General features: G+C 47.7%; 1 protein-coding gene across 5 annotated transcripts; it reads right to left on the bottom strand.

Annotated features, from left to right (window-relative positions):
* Positions 1 to 8,646: 8,646 nt before the first annotated feature.
* On the bottom strand, positions 8,647 to 13,020 carry LOC112886945 (pentatricopeptide repeat-containing protein At4g38150-like). Of its 5 annotated transcripts, none has more exons than XM_025952987.1 (2): positions 12,156 to 13,020; positions 8,647 to 8,686 (listed from the first exon to the last, which is right to left on the bottom strand). In XM_025952987.1, the coding sequence occupies exon 1, from the start codon at positions 12,971 to 12,973 to the stop codon at positions 12,161 to 12,163; it is 813 nt and encodes a 270-aa protein (XP_025808772.1). In that variant the 5' UTR covers positions 12,974 to 13,020; the 3' UTR covers positions 8,647 to 8,686; positions 12,156 to 12,160. The 5 variants fall into 5 exon arrangements, with proteins under 5 accessions (XP_025808772.1, XP_025808776.1, XP_025808774.1 ...); XM_025952991.1 differs by having other exon boundaries at positions 8,660 to 8,677; XM_025952989.1 differs by lacking the exon at positions 8,647 to 8,686 and adding an exon at positions 11,078 to 11,255.
* Positions 13,021 to 13,801: the final 781 nt, after the last annotated feature.

Genomic DNA, 13,801 nt, shown 5'->3' with positions numbered 1-13,801 from the left:
ATTGACAAGATTTCTCTCCTGAAACAGACCTCCCAACACCAAATTTGCGAGATTGTGGCGAGAACACTTACTAATTGACCATTCGCCGGTTGGTGCTTGCGCTTCTTTCAAGTCCTTCTGGTCGGTCTTCTTCGGCGCCATTTCAAATCTGTTAAGCCACGAGTTGTTTGCACAACGCTCGGGGGCTACAGTGGCGGGCTCGAAGATTTTCGACTACGCAGGGCGGTGGAAGGGTGACGGCAGGATAAGCTCTAGTTGGGGTTTTGTTTTTTCTCTGGCGGCGGCGTCAGATCTGGAGGCACAGGAAAAACCCTAACTGACTGCGAGGTTAAATAACCAGTGCTCAGGCAGTGGTTTACTGTGCGAAAGGTGAAGCGTCGCGCAAGGGGAATAATTGGACCACGGGCAGTTTTTTGGTGGATTTTTTGGGCTGTTACTTGACTAACCATTTTTTCAGGGTTAATTGTCCTGAAAAAAGAGGTTTTTTGAGTTTCGAGTTCAATTTCTGCTAATTACCTCCTCTTAAACTATATTTTATCAAAATGAGCATTTTTGCCACGACCTTTGGGATCCTTTTTTCCAAAAAGATTTGGATTCAAGGCTCGGGGGCTGTGAGACACGTGGCATCGACTACTTATTTTTCGAAAGTACTCGAAGGATAAGAAGAAAAGACTCAAGACTAGTTTGACCCTCAGCTTGATTCTTTGATTCAACCTAAGGCTCGGGGGCTACTCCATATGGAGTGCGATTATTCATCGCACCCCATACAAAAGAAAGAATTCGGGGCATGAGCACCTCATAGCTTCGATGCAGTCAGAAGAGTACTCGAAGAGAAATTTCAAGACGGAGCTTCGAAAGAAGTCGAAGATTGCTTCAGAAGTACTCGAAGAGCCTGCAGTGCTCGGGGGCTTGTCAGACCCGGGGCCACGGGGCTGTGTACATCAAGGAGTCCGTATTGGGCTAGGGGATAGGACGTGTCCTGTACCTTATTTATGTTGTATTCTACCTGCATGCGGAGTAGAACTAGTCGATACAGAAGGAAACTACTCGAGTTGTACTTGAGTACGATTCCTAAGCTAGTATCAGGCTAGGATTCATGTAACTCTGTCCCCCCGGATATATAAGGGCGGGCAGGGACCCCCTCAAAACAGGAGATCACCATATCAACATCAAGGCAATACAAACCATCATACAGGACGTAGGGCATTACGCATATTGCGGCCTGAACCTGTCTAAATCTTGTGTTGTCTGCACCTTCGAGTTCCTGATCTCGGCGCATCCCAACCCAAAACCTACCACCGTGGGTATACCCCTCGGTGGGCAGCCGGATAAAACCCGACACGCGGCACCGACGATCGCGGCCAGGCAGGCGCACGCGGCCGACCGCGACACGATGGTGATGCAACGGGACGACGGGGCCAGTGGAAAAGGAAAAGGGATGGGCGGCTCCGCGGAAAAAGAGGAAGAGACTGCGCGATGTCGGAACGGCGGAAAATCGGGAGGTGGGCTTTGGGAGCTCAAGCGGCGGAAAGGATTAAAGGATTTTGAAGCGAGTGATTGGTAGTGCAATTTAAATAAGATAAAAACGCGGGCATTACAAACCTACCCCACTTAAAATGAATCTCGTCCTCGAGATTCGGCTGACTCCTAAATAGATGGGGAAACTCTTTCTTCAGGGCATCTTCACGTTCCCATGTAGCTTCTTCCACTCCATGTCTGCTCCACTGAACTCTGCAAATCCGTACTTTGGAGTAGCTTGTCCTTTTTGTGACAGTGTACAAAATCTTGACAAGTACTTCCTGGTACCGAAGATCTGTCTATAAAGCCATTTCTTCTTCCGGCACACGCTCTTTCTCGGGTACCCTCAGACATCTTCTCAGTTGGGATACATGGAATACTGGGTGTATGTCAGCCATTCTTTCTGGTAGCTCTAGATGGTATGCTACGGCTCCAATTTTCTTCTGTACTCGGTACGGTCCAATGTACCGAGGGGCTAGTTTCCCATGTACCTGAAATCGTCGAGTCCCTCGAATAGGTGAAACCTTGAGATAGACGAAGTCTCCTAGATTGAAGCTTACTTCTCGTCTCTTCTTGTCTGAGTAACTCTTCTGTCGAGATTGGGCGGCCTTTAGTTTTCTCTAATTTCGGCCACTCTTTCTTCCGCTTCCTTTACGAGTGCGGGTCCAACTAGGGCACACTCTCCAACTTCTGACCACATCAAGGGGGTTCTGCACTTGCTCCCATAGAGAGTTTCAAATGGTGACATGCCCAAGCTTGCTTGATAACCGTTGTTGTACGAAAACTCAGCATAGGGTAAACTTTGTTCTCAATCCTTGCCATAAGTAAGGACACATGCTCTTAGCATATCTTCCATAATCTGGTTCACCCTTTCTGTTTGACCATCGGTCTGCGGGTGATAAGCCGAACTGAAATCCAACTTGGTGCCCATGGCCTTATGCAAACTTTTCCAAAACCTAGAGGTGAATTGGGTTCCTTTACCCGAAACAATTCTGCTAGGCACACCATGCAGCTTCACTATGTTGTCCACATAGAGCCAGGCTAGCTTTTCCTCCACCATAATTGGTCCGTACGGGTAGGAAGTGAGCGACTTTTGTGAGCCGGTCCACTATCACCCATATGGAGTCATGTCCTTTCTCTGTCTTGGGTAAACCCACTACAAAATCCATTCCTATCTCATCCCATTTCCAAACCGGGATGGGTAAGGGTTGCAGCAATCCTGCTGGCTTCTGATGTTCGGCCTTGATTCTTTGACAAGTATCACAATGGGCGATGAACTGTGCAATGTCCGCCTTCATTCCACTGCACCAATACTTTTGTCTTATATCCACATACATCTTGGTGGATCCTGGGTGGATGGAATATGCCGAGTTGTGGGCCTCATCCATAATAGTCTGCCGGAAGTCTCCTTCCTTGGGTACGCAAATTCTATCTTTGTACCATAAGGTTCCTTTGTCATCCACTCTAAAATCCGGTGCCTTGTTTTGTCCAGTATGCATGCGGATTTTCATCAAGTCCTTGTCTAAACCTTGGGCCTTTCTGATCTTATCCTCCAAAGTGGGTTGAACACTCAACTTGTGACTGGAACCATGGGGGGCGATGTGCACATTTAATTGTGCCATTTCTTCTTGTAGGTGGGCATCCTTAGGTCCATAAGATTTCCGGCTTAAGGCATCTGCTACCACGTTTGCTTTACCAGGATGGTAATAAATTACCACATTATAATCCTTAACTAGTTCTAACCACCTTCTTTGCCTTAAGTTCAAATCTGGCTGGGTGAAGATGTACTTCAAGCTCTTATGGTCTGTGTAGATCTCACACTTATTCCCAATCAGATAGTGTCTCCAAATCTTGAGGGCATGTACTACGGTTGCAAACTCCAAATCATGGGTTGGGTAATTCTGCTCATGAGGCTTGAGTTGTCGGGAAGCATATACCACTACTTTCCCATCTTGCATAAGGACACATCCTAATCCTTGACGGGATGCATCACAATAACTGACAAAGTCCCGTTGAATATCCGGCAAGATTAATACCGGGGCGGTTGTCAGTCTTCTCTTTAACTCCTGGAAGCTTCTCTCACATGACTCGGTCCAGGTGAACTTCTTCTCTTTCTTGAGTAGTTGTGTCATGGGTCGGGCTATCTTGGAGAATCCTTCAATAAATCTCCGGTAATATCCGGCTAAACCGAGAAAGCTCCTGATTTCACTGACATTGGTTGCTTGCTGCCAATTGGAGACTGCTTTGACTTTTTCGGGGTCCACTGCTACTCCTTCTACGGTCAAGATATGACCAAGGAATGCTACTTTCTCAAGCCAAAATTCACACTTGCTGAACTTGGCGTAGAGCTTGTGCGCTCTCAACTTTTCCAAAACCACTCGTAGGTGTTGCTCATTTTCTTCGACACTCTTAGAGTAAATAAGTATATCGTCAATGAAAACTATGACAAACTTATCTAACTCTTCCATAAACACCTTATTCATGAGGTTCATGAAATAAGCAGGTGCATTGGTGAGTCCAAAGGACATCACCGTAAACTCATATTGCCCATAGCGGGTGACGAAGGCCGTCTTCGGAATATCACTTTCCTTAATCTTGAGCTGATGATATCCTGACCTTAAGTCTATCTTGGAGAAATACTTGGCTCCCTTTAGCTGATCAAAGAGGTCAAGAATTCTGGGAAGAGGGTATTTGTTCTTGATGGTGACTTCATTTAGTGCACGGTAATCCACGCACATCCTCATGCTTCCGTCCTTCTTCTTGCCGAACAAGACCGGAGCTCCCCATGGTGATGAGCTTGGTCTCATGAAACCACTTTGTTGTAACTCTTCCAGTTGTTTCTTTAGTTCTGCCAATTCGGAGGCTGCCATCCTATAGGGTCTCTTAGCTATAGGGGAGGTTTCAGGGACAAGGTCAATGACAAACTCTATATCCCTATCTGGCGGCATTCCCGGAAGTTCTTCAGGGAAAACATCTAGGTATTCATTTACTACTGGAACTTCTTCCAAGGATTTAGCTTCCATACTAAAAACCATTGGGTCCGGTCCACTTCCCCGAGTATGACAGATTACTTGTACTCCTTCTGGGTTGGTTAGGTGTACCAACTTGTCAGCACAACTTATAAGGCCATCGTGCAGGCTTAGCCAATCCATTCCAATGATCACATCTATACCTTTAGACTTAAGTACTACTAGATCTGCGAGGAACTCTACCCCACTTAAAATGATCCTTACCCAAGAACAACCCAGTCGGCACTTAATGTCACCTCCAGGCGTTCGGGTTAATAGGGGTGTTTTTAGTAGTACTGTAGGTATATTGTGCTTTTCCACAAAACTTGAGGATACAAATGAATGGGATGCTCCAGAATCAAATAATATTGTTGCCAAAATTGAGCTGACTAGAAACTCACCGAGCACTACGCCCTGAGCATCCTGAGCCTCTTGCACGTTGATGTGGTTGACGCGGGCTCGTCCGAAGGACTGCTGGGGCAGCCCCATCTGCTGGTTGTTGTTGCTACGGATGGGTACACGATTGGCTCCTGATAGAGCTGGCCTTGGTCCATTCACCGAGTTGGAGAAGGCTGATGCTGCCGGCTTGTTGTTGGCATATGGACAGTTGGCAATGAAGTGCCCTGTCTCACGGCAGTTGAAGCATGCTCTGTGGGGCCTTCATGGTGTTCTGGCTCTTGAACTATCTAAACTGGGTGTTGGGGGCCTGAGAGCCAGTAGCTTGTGACTGGGTCCTGTACTGCATAGGGACTTGGGACCTAGGCACTAGAGGGTCAAAGTGCCTCGGCTTCTGGAAATGGTCCTGCTGGCGAGCCTTGGTTTCCAGGAACTTACGCTTATTGTCTCTCTTTTCCTCTGCCATGGCTCTCCCGGTGATGATAGCCATGTTCATCAGTGTGTTGAAGTCTGGGTAGATGCATGGGGAAAGCAGCTTCTTAAGTTCTGCATTCAAACCCTTTCTGAACATGTCTTGCTTCTTTTCGTCCTTGTCTACTTCCTCCGGTGCATAGCGAGCTAGTTCTATGAACTGATATGTGTACTCCTCAACGGACTTGTTGCCTTGTTGCAGCTCACGGAACTCATCTGCCTTGCGCTTCATGGTGGCTGCTGGGATGTGATAGCGATGGAACTCATCCATAAATTCCTTCCAAGTGATAGTGGAGGCATCCTGAGCAGCTGAACAGTAGTTCTCCCACCAAGCCAAAGCAGTTCCAGTGAGCTGGTGAGCAGCCAAACGGACCTTGTCACGGTCTCCATGCTCAAATGGTTCGAGTTTTCTCTTGATAACACGCAGCCAGTCATCTGCATCCAAGGGGTTGTGGGATCCTGCAAAGGTGGGTGGCTTGGTCCTTAGAAAAGCTGTCAGTTTGTCATTTGTACTCTGCTCACGGGGCCTTGGGTTGGTGATGACAATGGTCAAAGCTTCCAGTAGGAGGTTCTGGTTGTTCAACACTTGCACCAGGTCAATGGCCGGTGGGGGTGGGCCTGACGTGCTCCTACTTGGCTTTCTCCTCCCTGCTGGCTTACTTCCTGATCTTCATGGCCGGGGGCTTGTCCTTGCACACCCTGCTGCCTCTCCGCACTTGGAGTGATATGTGCCTGACTTTGGAAGGTCCTAGTGTTACGCTTGAGGGCCATCTGTGGATTGGGTAAAACTTTTATGAGACTTAGATTTGGAATTAACTGATGTTTAAGTTATTTATTTTCGTATTTTCGAGAAGGCAGAATCCACCTCCTGCTGACAAGCACACAAACTAACAAGCATCAAGCACAAACAGTTTTATTTATTAAGCTGGGGGTACAACACTTAGGAGGGTACAGCCAAAACACGCACTACACGGTCGGGTACAAAGGGCACAACAGATGGGAGGGCACAACTCTAAACTTGGGGCCGGGACGGCTTCATTCTTTGGGGCATCTCTGAGGCATGCTACTCGCAGGGCGAGCTGTCTTCTGGGGCGGAGTGCACTTCTAGTGGAATGAGTAGCTCTTCCTCATCGTCCTCGATGATCCCATTTTCTCGGGACTGTTCGATAGCTCCTTCTTCTGCGGCTGCAGCTGACCTTTCTGCACCTTCGGGTGGAGCTTGCGGGGTCCCAAAAAGTCCTCCCCATCCTATGATGGGTGTTCCAATTAGGACTTGGGTCTCCCCGATTGCCGGGACGGGCATTCCACTGCTGGTCCATTCCTGCATGCGCCGATCCTAGATCTGCCTGAGGTTCTCATGAGCGACGGATTTGCTACTTATAGCGGCCGCGGTCCTTGCTTCGGCTTGAGCCACCCGGATTTGGTGCATCCTCACTGCAAGCTCAGCTTGCTCGGCCTGGTGGGTTTGCTCCCTTAGGAATCGGGCTTGCTCGTCGAAGAGCTTGTCCAAGGAGACGAGGTAGGCGACCACATGGTACAAAAGGTCTTCTTGATGGTGGCGTCGTTCCAAGTTCCTCATGCGGGCCTGCTAGACTTGCGTCCTGATGGCCGGGGGAAAAGCCTCATCGGTGTGGGAATGAGGTGTTCCTCGAAGATCCGGCACAGGTAGCGGAGAGCCTTTCTAATAGCCAAGGGATAGGCATCCCGATGTTGAAATCCTGTGGCAGTCACTGGCCACGGCTCGATGTCGGGGTAGCGGGTGCTTCTGGCGATGGAAAGAACCACCCTACAGCGAAGAGTGCCGAGGTGTTCGTACTCTCTGCTGTATTACCTTGGGCGCTCAGTAACACCGAGGCGGGGTTGATCAAAAGGTGGGGGAAACCAGTCTCTTCTTGGCAAACGCCCTAGGTCCAACCATTCTCAGCCATCTGAAAACAAAGGTAGAGTGAACAAGCCTTGCACACATGGTAGGGTACAAGAAGGATAGACGGTCTTTATTTTTCAACAGGGTCGGGTACATCTCCCAAGGATACATTATTACTAGGATGATAGCTCTAGCTTAGGTACTCTACCCTTCCCAAGGGAATTCTTCCTCGATCCGGTTAGGGCGCTTCTTTGGTGGAAGACATTGCTCCAATACCTCATCTTCGGTCTGAGTGCCCTTATCCCAATGGGTTTCTTCGGGTTCTCCTTCCAGTAATCCAACTTCTCTTCTGCGTGCCACGATACGTTCCCTCTCTCGAGCGTTGCTTCGCCATATGTCTTGGAGAGAGGCTAGGGAACTATCAGCTTGTGCCTCAGCTTCTATTGTTCTCCTCCATTGTATTTCCAACTCTTGTTCTGCCTTTTCTGCCCTGCGGATTTGGTGCTTCAGTTGTTTTGCCTGTTCACAGTAAAGTCGGTCTAGGCCGGTGAGGTAAATGGATAGGTGGGAAACCGTATCTTCTAATTCTTCTTCCCTTCCTAATCCTCTCATTCGGGCAATCCATGAGCGCCCTCTTCCTCCAGCAGGTGGAAAAAACCCCATAGGAGTTCGCTGAAGATCATGCTTATAGACCACGCGTAGGCGTCGCAGGGCTTTTCGGGCAGCCTTTCGATAGGTGTCTGAGAACCCAAAGCCAGTGGTGGAGATGAACCAGGGGTCCACGTTGGGGTAGAGTGTGCTTTTTCCCACGAAGATCATCAGGTCACACCGAAGGGTGCCTCTGAAGTTATACTCCCGGTAGGTGTACTCCGGTGGGTCCACAACACCGACGCGTTCTAGGCTGAGTAGCAATTACTTCGGGAGGCCAGGCTCTGCGGGGCAGATTTCGTCACTCCATTCATTATCAGCCATCTGGAACCAGACAAGCGCCAAAGGTAAGTGCCATGTGGAAAGGTGAGTTAAGTGGGGAAAGATCTAGTGGGAAACGGCTTAGAAAATGTCCTCGGTCCTAAGGGTCGCGTCCTACGGCCAACCTACGGCTCAGATACCACCTGAAGCGTCCCCTCATTAGAGGTGACTAAATGTGATACAAATATCGGTCCCAGGAGGCTGATAACACATTTATTACATCAGATGGTTCATTACCGTACAAACCGTCGAGGTAGCGGGCACTGAAGCGCCACTATCAAGAGGGACAACATAAGGACTACAAGCCAAACTAAAGTGCCAACGAAATTTAAGATAACATCAGAGTCTTGCGCCATGGTAAGCTTCCTGTAGAGATCCTGAACCACAGGCAAGGTTGGGTGCGGGACGGCGACCTACTCGACGTCTTCAGGAACGAAGTTCGGATCCTCCTCTGTAAAAACTAGACAAGAGTGAGTACATACGTACTCAACAAGTCCAACCACACCCACGGAGGGGAATAATAAAGATCATGCACAGGATATATCAAGGATAAGGCTAGGGTTCGTTTGCGATAAAGCAAGATTTTACACATGCAAGGGTTCATTTAATAAAAGAGTTCTCTCAAAACATTTCTATAGTGATCGGATAATAAGTAGGTTTGATCCTACACAAAGGATCCAAGTTTTAATGCTACAGACTCCACATCCACAGTAGCTCATGGCACAACCACCGGACACTTTCCAAACAACTCACGCCACAAAACCAAGCATCCCAAAATTTCTATTGAAGTGACCATGCCGTAACTCGTCCAATACCGTGAACACGGCTATTCGAATAGATTTTACACTCTGCAGAGGTTGTACACTTTACCCACACGTAGGGTACCACACTACGAACACCTTAGTATCACTGCGGATCCTAACAAAGCCATTACCCACCTTAGCTGAATCTAACTAACCAACACGAAAGCAACCATGGGGTTAATGACCTATCAACAAAGTCATAACCGGGACATAACTCACACAGATCGTATTCCTTCTCCATGATCTCCCATTGCTCACCAGCTCTCCTTTTGGCTAGCAGAACAACTAGTGGGGTTTATGCTAAGCCGTTGCCCACACAACGGGACGGCGGGGCCAGTGGAAAAGGAAAAGGGACGGTCGGCTCCGCGGAAAAAGAGGAAAATCGGATGTCGTAACGGTGGAAAATCGGAAGGTGGGCTTCGGGAGCTTAAGCGGCGGAAAGGTTTAAAAGAATTTTAAGCGAGTGATTGGTAATGCAATTTAAATAAGATAAAAACGCGGGCGTTACAACGAGTGCCTTAGTGGCCGGATGTCGCGCTCCACAAGATCGCGGCAACCATAGGAGGTGGTATATCTATTGCTAAGGCGCAGCATCCTTTGGAAGGCTGTAGTCGGGCTGTGAACGTCGTCTCCTCCATCAGTCAAGTTATCCCACGTCTCTCATCGAAAGATTAGGAACAAACCCTAGCAGGTCCGCATCAGATGTGGAGGCGTGCTGACTCTCCAAGGAGGCCATGCGGGTGGAGAGATTATCCAGCTGTGTGGCGATGTCGGCTAGGGCCTTCGTGGTGGTGGCGGCTGCTCCTCCGGATCCTCGATGCCCGGCATCTCTGATATGAGATTGATAGAACCAGGGGTTCTACCGAGGCTATGTAGGTGGTAGGAGTAGGAGACCGGAGGCCGGGGCTTGAACCCCGGTGGGGGGGTGGCACTGTGGCGCAGCGAGCAGGGAAAGGTGGCGGCGAGGGAGGAGTCGCGCGGGAGAGGGAGACGTGCTTGGGGGAAGGCCCGTGCCAGGCAAAGTATTTGCCTTGCTTGATTAATTCCAAGACTGTTTAGAGGGATTTATCCCTCTCCTAACAAACCTAATCCTATTCTTATAGAAACAAACCAAAGCATCTAAGGAAAGAAATCTGGGCAGCAGCCCCATGACCGACGGCTCGACCTAGCCACTATCCCAACCCGGCACTGATATGTGATGCCGGTCGGGGGGGGGGGGGGGGGGTTCTCCAATCTCTTCTTTCACAATTATAAATAGAGTGTAATGCCTAGAAATAAGCATGAATTATCTTCTAGTTCCACAACATCGTAAAAACACACATGAGTGTCTCAATGACCTCACTACACGGGTTTCAAAATTCAAGTATAGAACAGTATAGCTTTATCCCACAGGTTGTCAGCTAGAAATCACTTTCAGCATTGATCCCATTTGATTTATTAAAGTTGGTCTACTCAGAAACCCAACAAACTAAGCCCAAAATAAGAATTCCAGCCCATATTTCTCACTGTCCTAAAGATCGCTGGTTACATAAAGCAGCGACTACCGCAGCTTAACAAACCAGTAACGAATTGTCCTCAACATTGGCCCTCAAGTGCTTCATTCTAACTCATACAGGTCTGTGCATCACATGTGGACCTAAACCATAACTTCTTAGTTCTGAATATTGCCTAGCTTGCTTGCTATTTTTATGGTCTTTGAGAATAGAAAAAAATAAACATTTCGGTTCTTTCTGAACATGATGATGTTAGATTCAACCAAAGGCTCACTAAATCATGAAAATTAAATCTTTATTAATCTGAAATGATAAAGTATCAGATGGTAGTACAGTAATTGTTTATTCCACAGGTCACCACATCAAAGAGCCTTTTTCTGTGATCAAGTACATCCAATTTGCGCACCAGAATGTGGGCTGAATTCTTGTAAAAGTATATGATTACCTTTCTTGAAAGTGGTAATTGAAATATTTCATAATGATGCTGCTATGCATTTATCTCAAACTCGTATTGTGCAACAGTACACAGCACTAGGATAAAATGTATGTTGCCATCCTTGTGTGAATCAAATCTACAGGTCTAAACTAAGTGACAGAGATCCAAACTCATTATTGAGCAAAGCCAAAGTCAAAATCTCAAGCACCTGTTACAGGCCAATTAGGCCCACCCAATTTACCACCAGGGGAGGGGTGTGCAGGCACCACCTCATCACACCACCAGCTCCCCTATCGCCTTGCCACCCAAGTTAACTCATCAATAATTAGGAAGTTCAACTCATGCAAGTTAGGAAAGATCAGAACACATCTCTAAGATCCCATCTATAATATAATTATGGTTAAGTCACCTTCCTCTATATAAAAAGAGGGGATGCATCGTGGTTGGTTAAGCAGAAGTAAAGGTCCATGGCCCTTCTATCTTCTAGATTTCAGACTTATCCCTCCCTCTTGCCTTCGGCCAAGCGGCAGCGCCCACCTCCTCCCTCCCACCAATAAATCGGGCCCACAACACAGTATCAAAATGGACCAATGGCAATTATGTGTAAGACACAAACTGGGCAAAAGGAGAGATAGACATGACATCATAAAGAAGGTAAATTAATTGGAATACAATTGGTTGAAGTGGTATAGCAAAAACTCATCTGATGCTTTTTCATTAAAAATATGTCAGTGTAGGACAGTAAGCTTCATAGCTTTTATAGGAAAAGGGTCTATGCGATAGGAAAAATGTTGATTTGTTTCATCCTTTTGGGTTAAGTTCTAGTCTGCAAAAATCCAGAAAATAAAAGATGCAGTGCATTGGGGCTGTAGAACAAATAATCCAGAAGATTGGTCTTTATCATTGCCAGTTACTCTACAATTTCTCTGAAAAATGGTATGCCAAACAAAGTATAAATGAAGAGTTATTGCAAATTTTTTCATTCATCATTTAAATCTTGTCTCACGACATTCTGATGATTGATTAGAACAAGCTCCACAGTGCATAATAATGCATTGCAATTAAATAAAAAACTCAAGACACTATTCGCCAGGTAACAAAAGGCTAGCAGCATACTTTCATTGCATCTGAAATCTTTAAGAGTCAAGACCAAACGCTTTGACTGAAACGATTCCAACATGAGGAAGCAGCACGTACCACAATCACTTGCCAAAGAGTAAATTCATGACACCCTTGAACACATGCCCGCGCTTCACCGTGCCCCTGCGCACCGCCTCCTCGTCTGGCACGAAGCCCTTTCCCTTCATCGTCTCCAGCAGCAGCTGCCCCTCCTCCACCTTTTCCATCCTCACGTACGCCTCGAACGCGGCCAGGTACGTCGCCACATTCGGCTGCATCCCCCGGTCGAGCATATCTACCAGGTACCTCCCAGCCTCCGAGCACAGGTCGCTGGCCGCGAGCCCTCTGACAAGCACGGCCAGCGTGTACGCGTTGGGCTTGACGCCGGACGCGAGCATGCGGTCGTAGGTGCGCACGGCGTCGCGCCAGTGAGCGGGGCCGGCGTTGACGTAGGCCTCGAGAACGGCAGTGTGTGCGACGACGTCGGGCATGGTGCCCTTGTCCTTGATGACCGCGAAGAGCGCGAGCGCCTCGTGGGTCAGCCCGTCCTTGGACAATCCATCGAACATCTTGATGGCGTAGTCGGTGAGGCCCTCGGTGCGCATCCGGTGGAAGATCTCCTGTAGATTGGTGGGGTCGGACGGCTCAGAGAGAGCGGGCTTCTTGCTAAAGGGGTCGTACGGGGGAGGCAGCTCGGGATTCTTTGCCGGGGACAGCGGTGGAGGTGTCGTGGGGTTGTTGGCGTCGTCATCGGACCAATCGAAGGCTACGGGTGAGTTAGTATTGGGGCTGCGGTGAGGAGGCGGCGAAGCCGTGGACGAGAGGAGCCGGCTGGTGTTGGATACGGAGACGGAGGACGACGGACGCACCAGGCGGCGAGCGGCGGCGGCAGCCATCGGGAAGGAGCGGTGGCCGGTGGGGGGCAGAGGACCTCAGACCTCAGTAAAGCACATCCCAGATTGTGCAACGAACCCTTTACTCTACTTTATTTTATGGAAACCTTTTACTCTACTTTGTTGACTCGAGTCTTAGAATTAGTTTCGCTAGAACATTAGCGCGCCGCCCTATCATATGAGAGATGAGCAGAAAACGAACACCGTCGATATAGTTCACTTATATTTTATCATTTATATCATGATGTGTTAAAATTGCAGGACATATATTTGACAAGAAAAAAGACATATATTTGACAAGAAAAAGACAGAACATGACGCTAAGGGTCTTATGGTGCTAGTTATACTAGTATATTACCCGTGCTAATATTTTACAATACAAATCAAACAGCCGAAAAGATAATATTATTTGAGTGCGATAAAAAGATGGTTACAGGTTACTCCAGTCTAAAATTTTGAGATACAACATGCTAATGACCTATCACATGATTTCACGTAGACATAGCAAACCCAATATTATTAAAGTATCATACCATAAGGTTATCTTCCACTGGTTTATTTGTACGTAACAAGAGTAAATTACTTCAGATTCTTGCCCCGCAGTTTTATCTAGCTACCTAAACCTTCAAATCGTTCATTTGATCCCTGAACTGTGTTAAATGGTCCATTTAAGATCCTAACTGCGTTATGCTGAGGCCCTGTTTAGTTCGCAGGCCGTAAACGCAAAAAAGCCGTAAACGCAAAATTTTCGAAGCAATCTTACTAATTTAAAGTACTAAATGAAGTCTATTTACAAAACTTTTTACATGGATAGGCCGTAAATCGCGAGAC

This window comes from Panicum hallii, chromosome 3 (assembly GCF_002211085.1).
Source record: "Panicum hallii strain FIL2 chromosome 3, PHallii_v3.1, whole genome shotgun sequence".
NCBI classification, from domain to species: Eukaryota; Viridiplantae; Streptophyta; class Magnoliopsida; order Poales; family Poaceae; genus Panicum; species Panicum hallii.
Note: the sequence above shows the minus strand (reverse complement) of the source record. Positions and strands in the feature narration are given on the sequence as shown.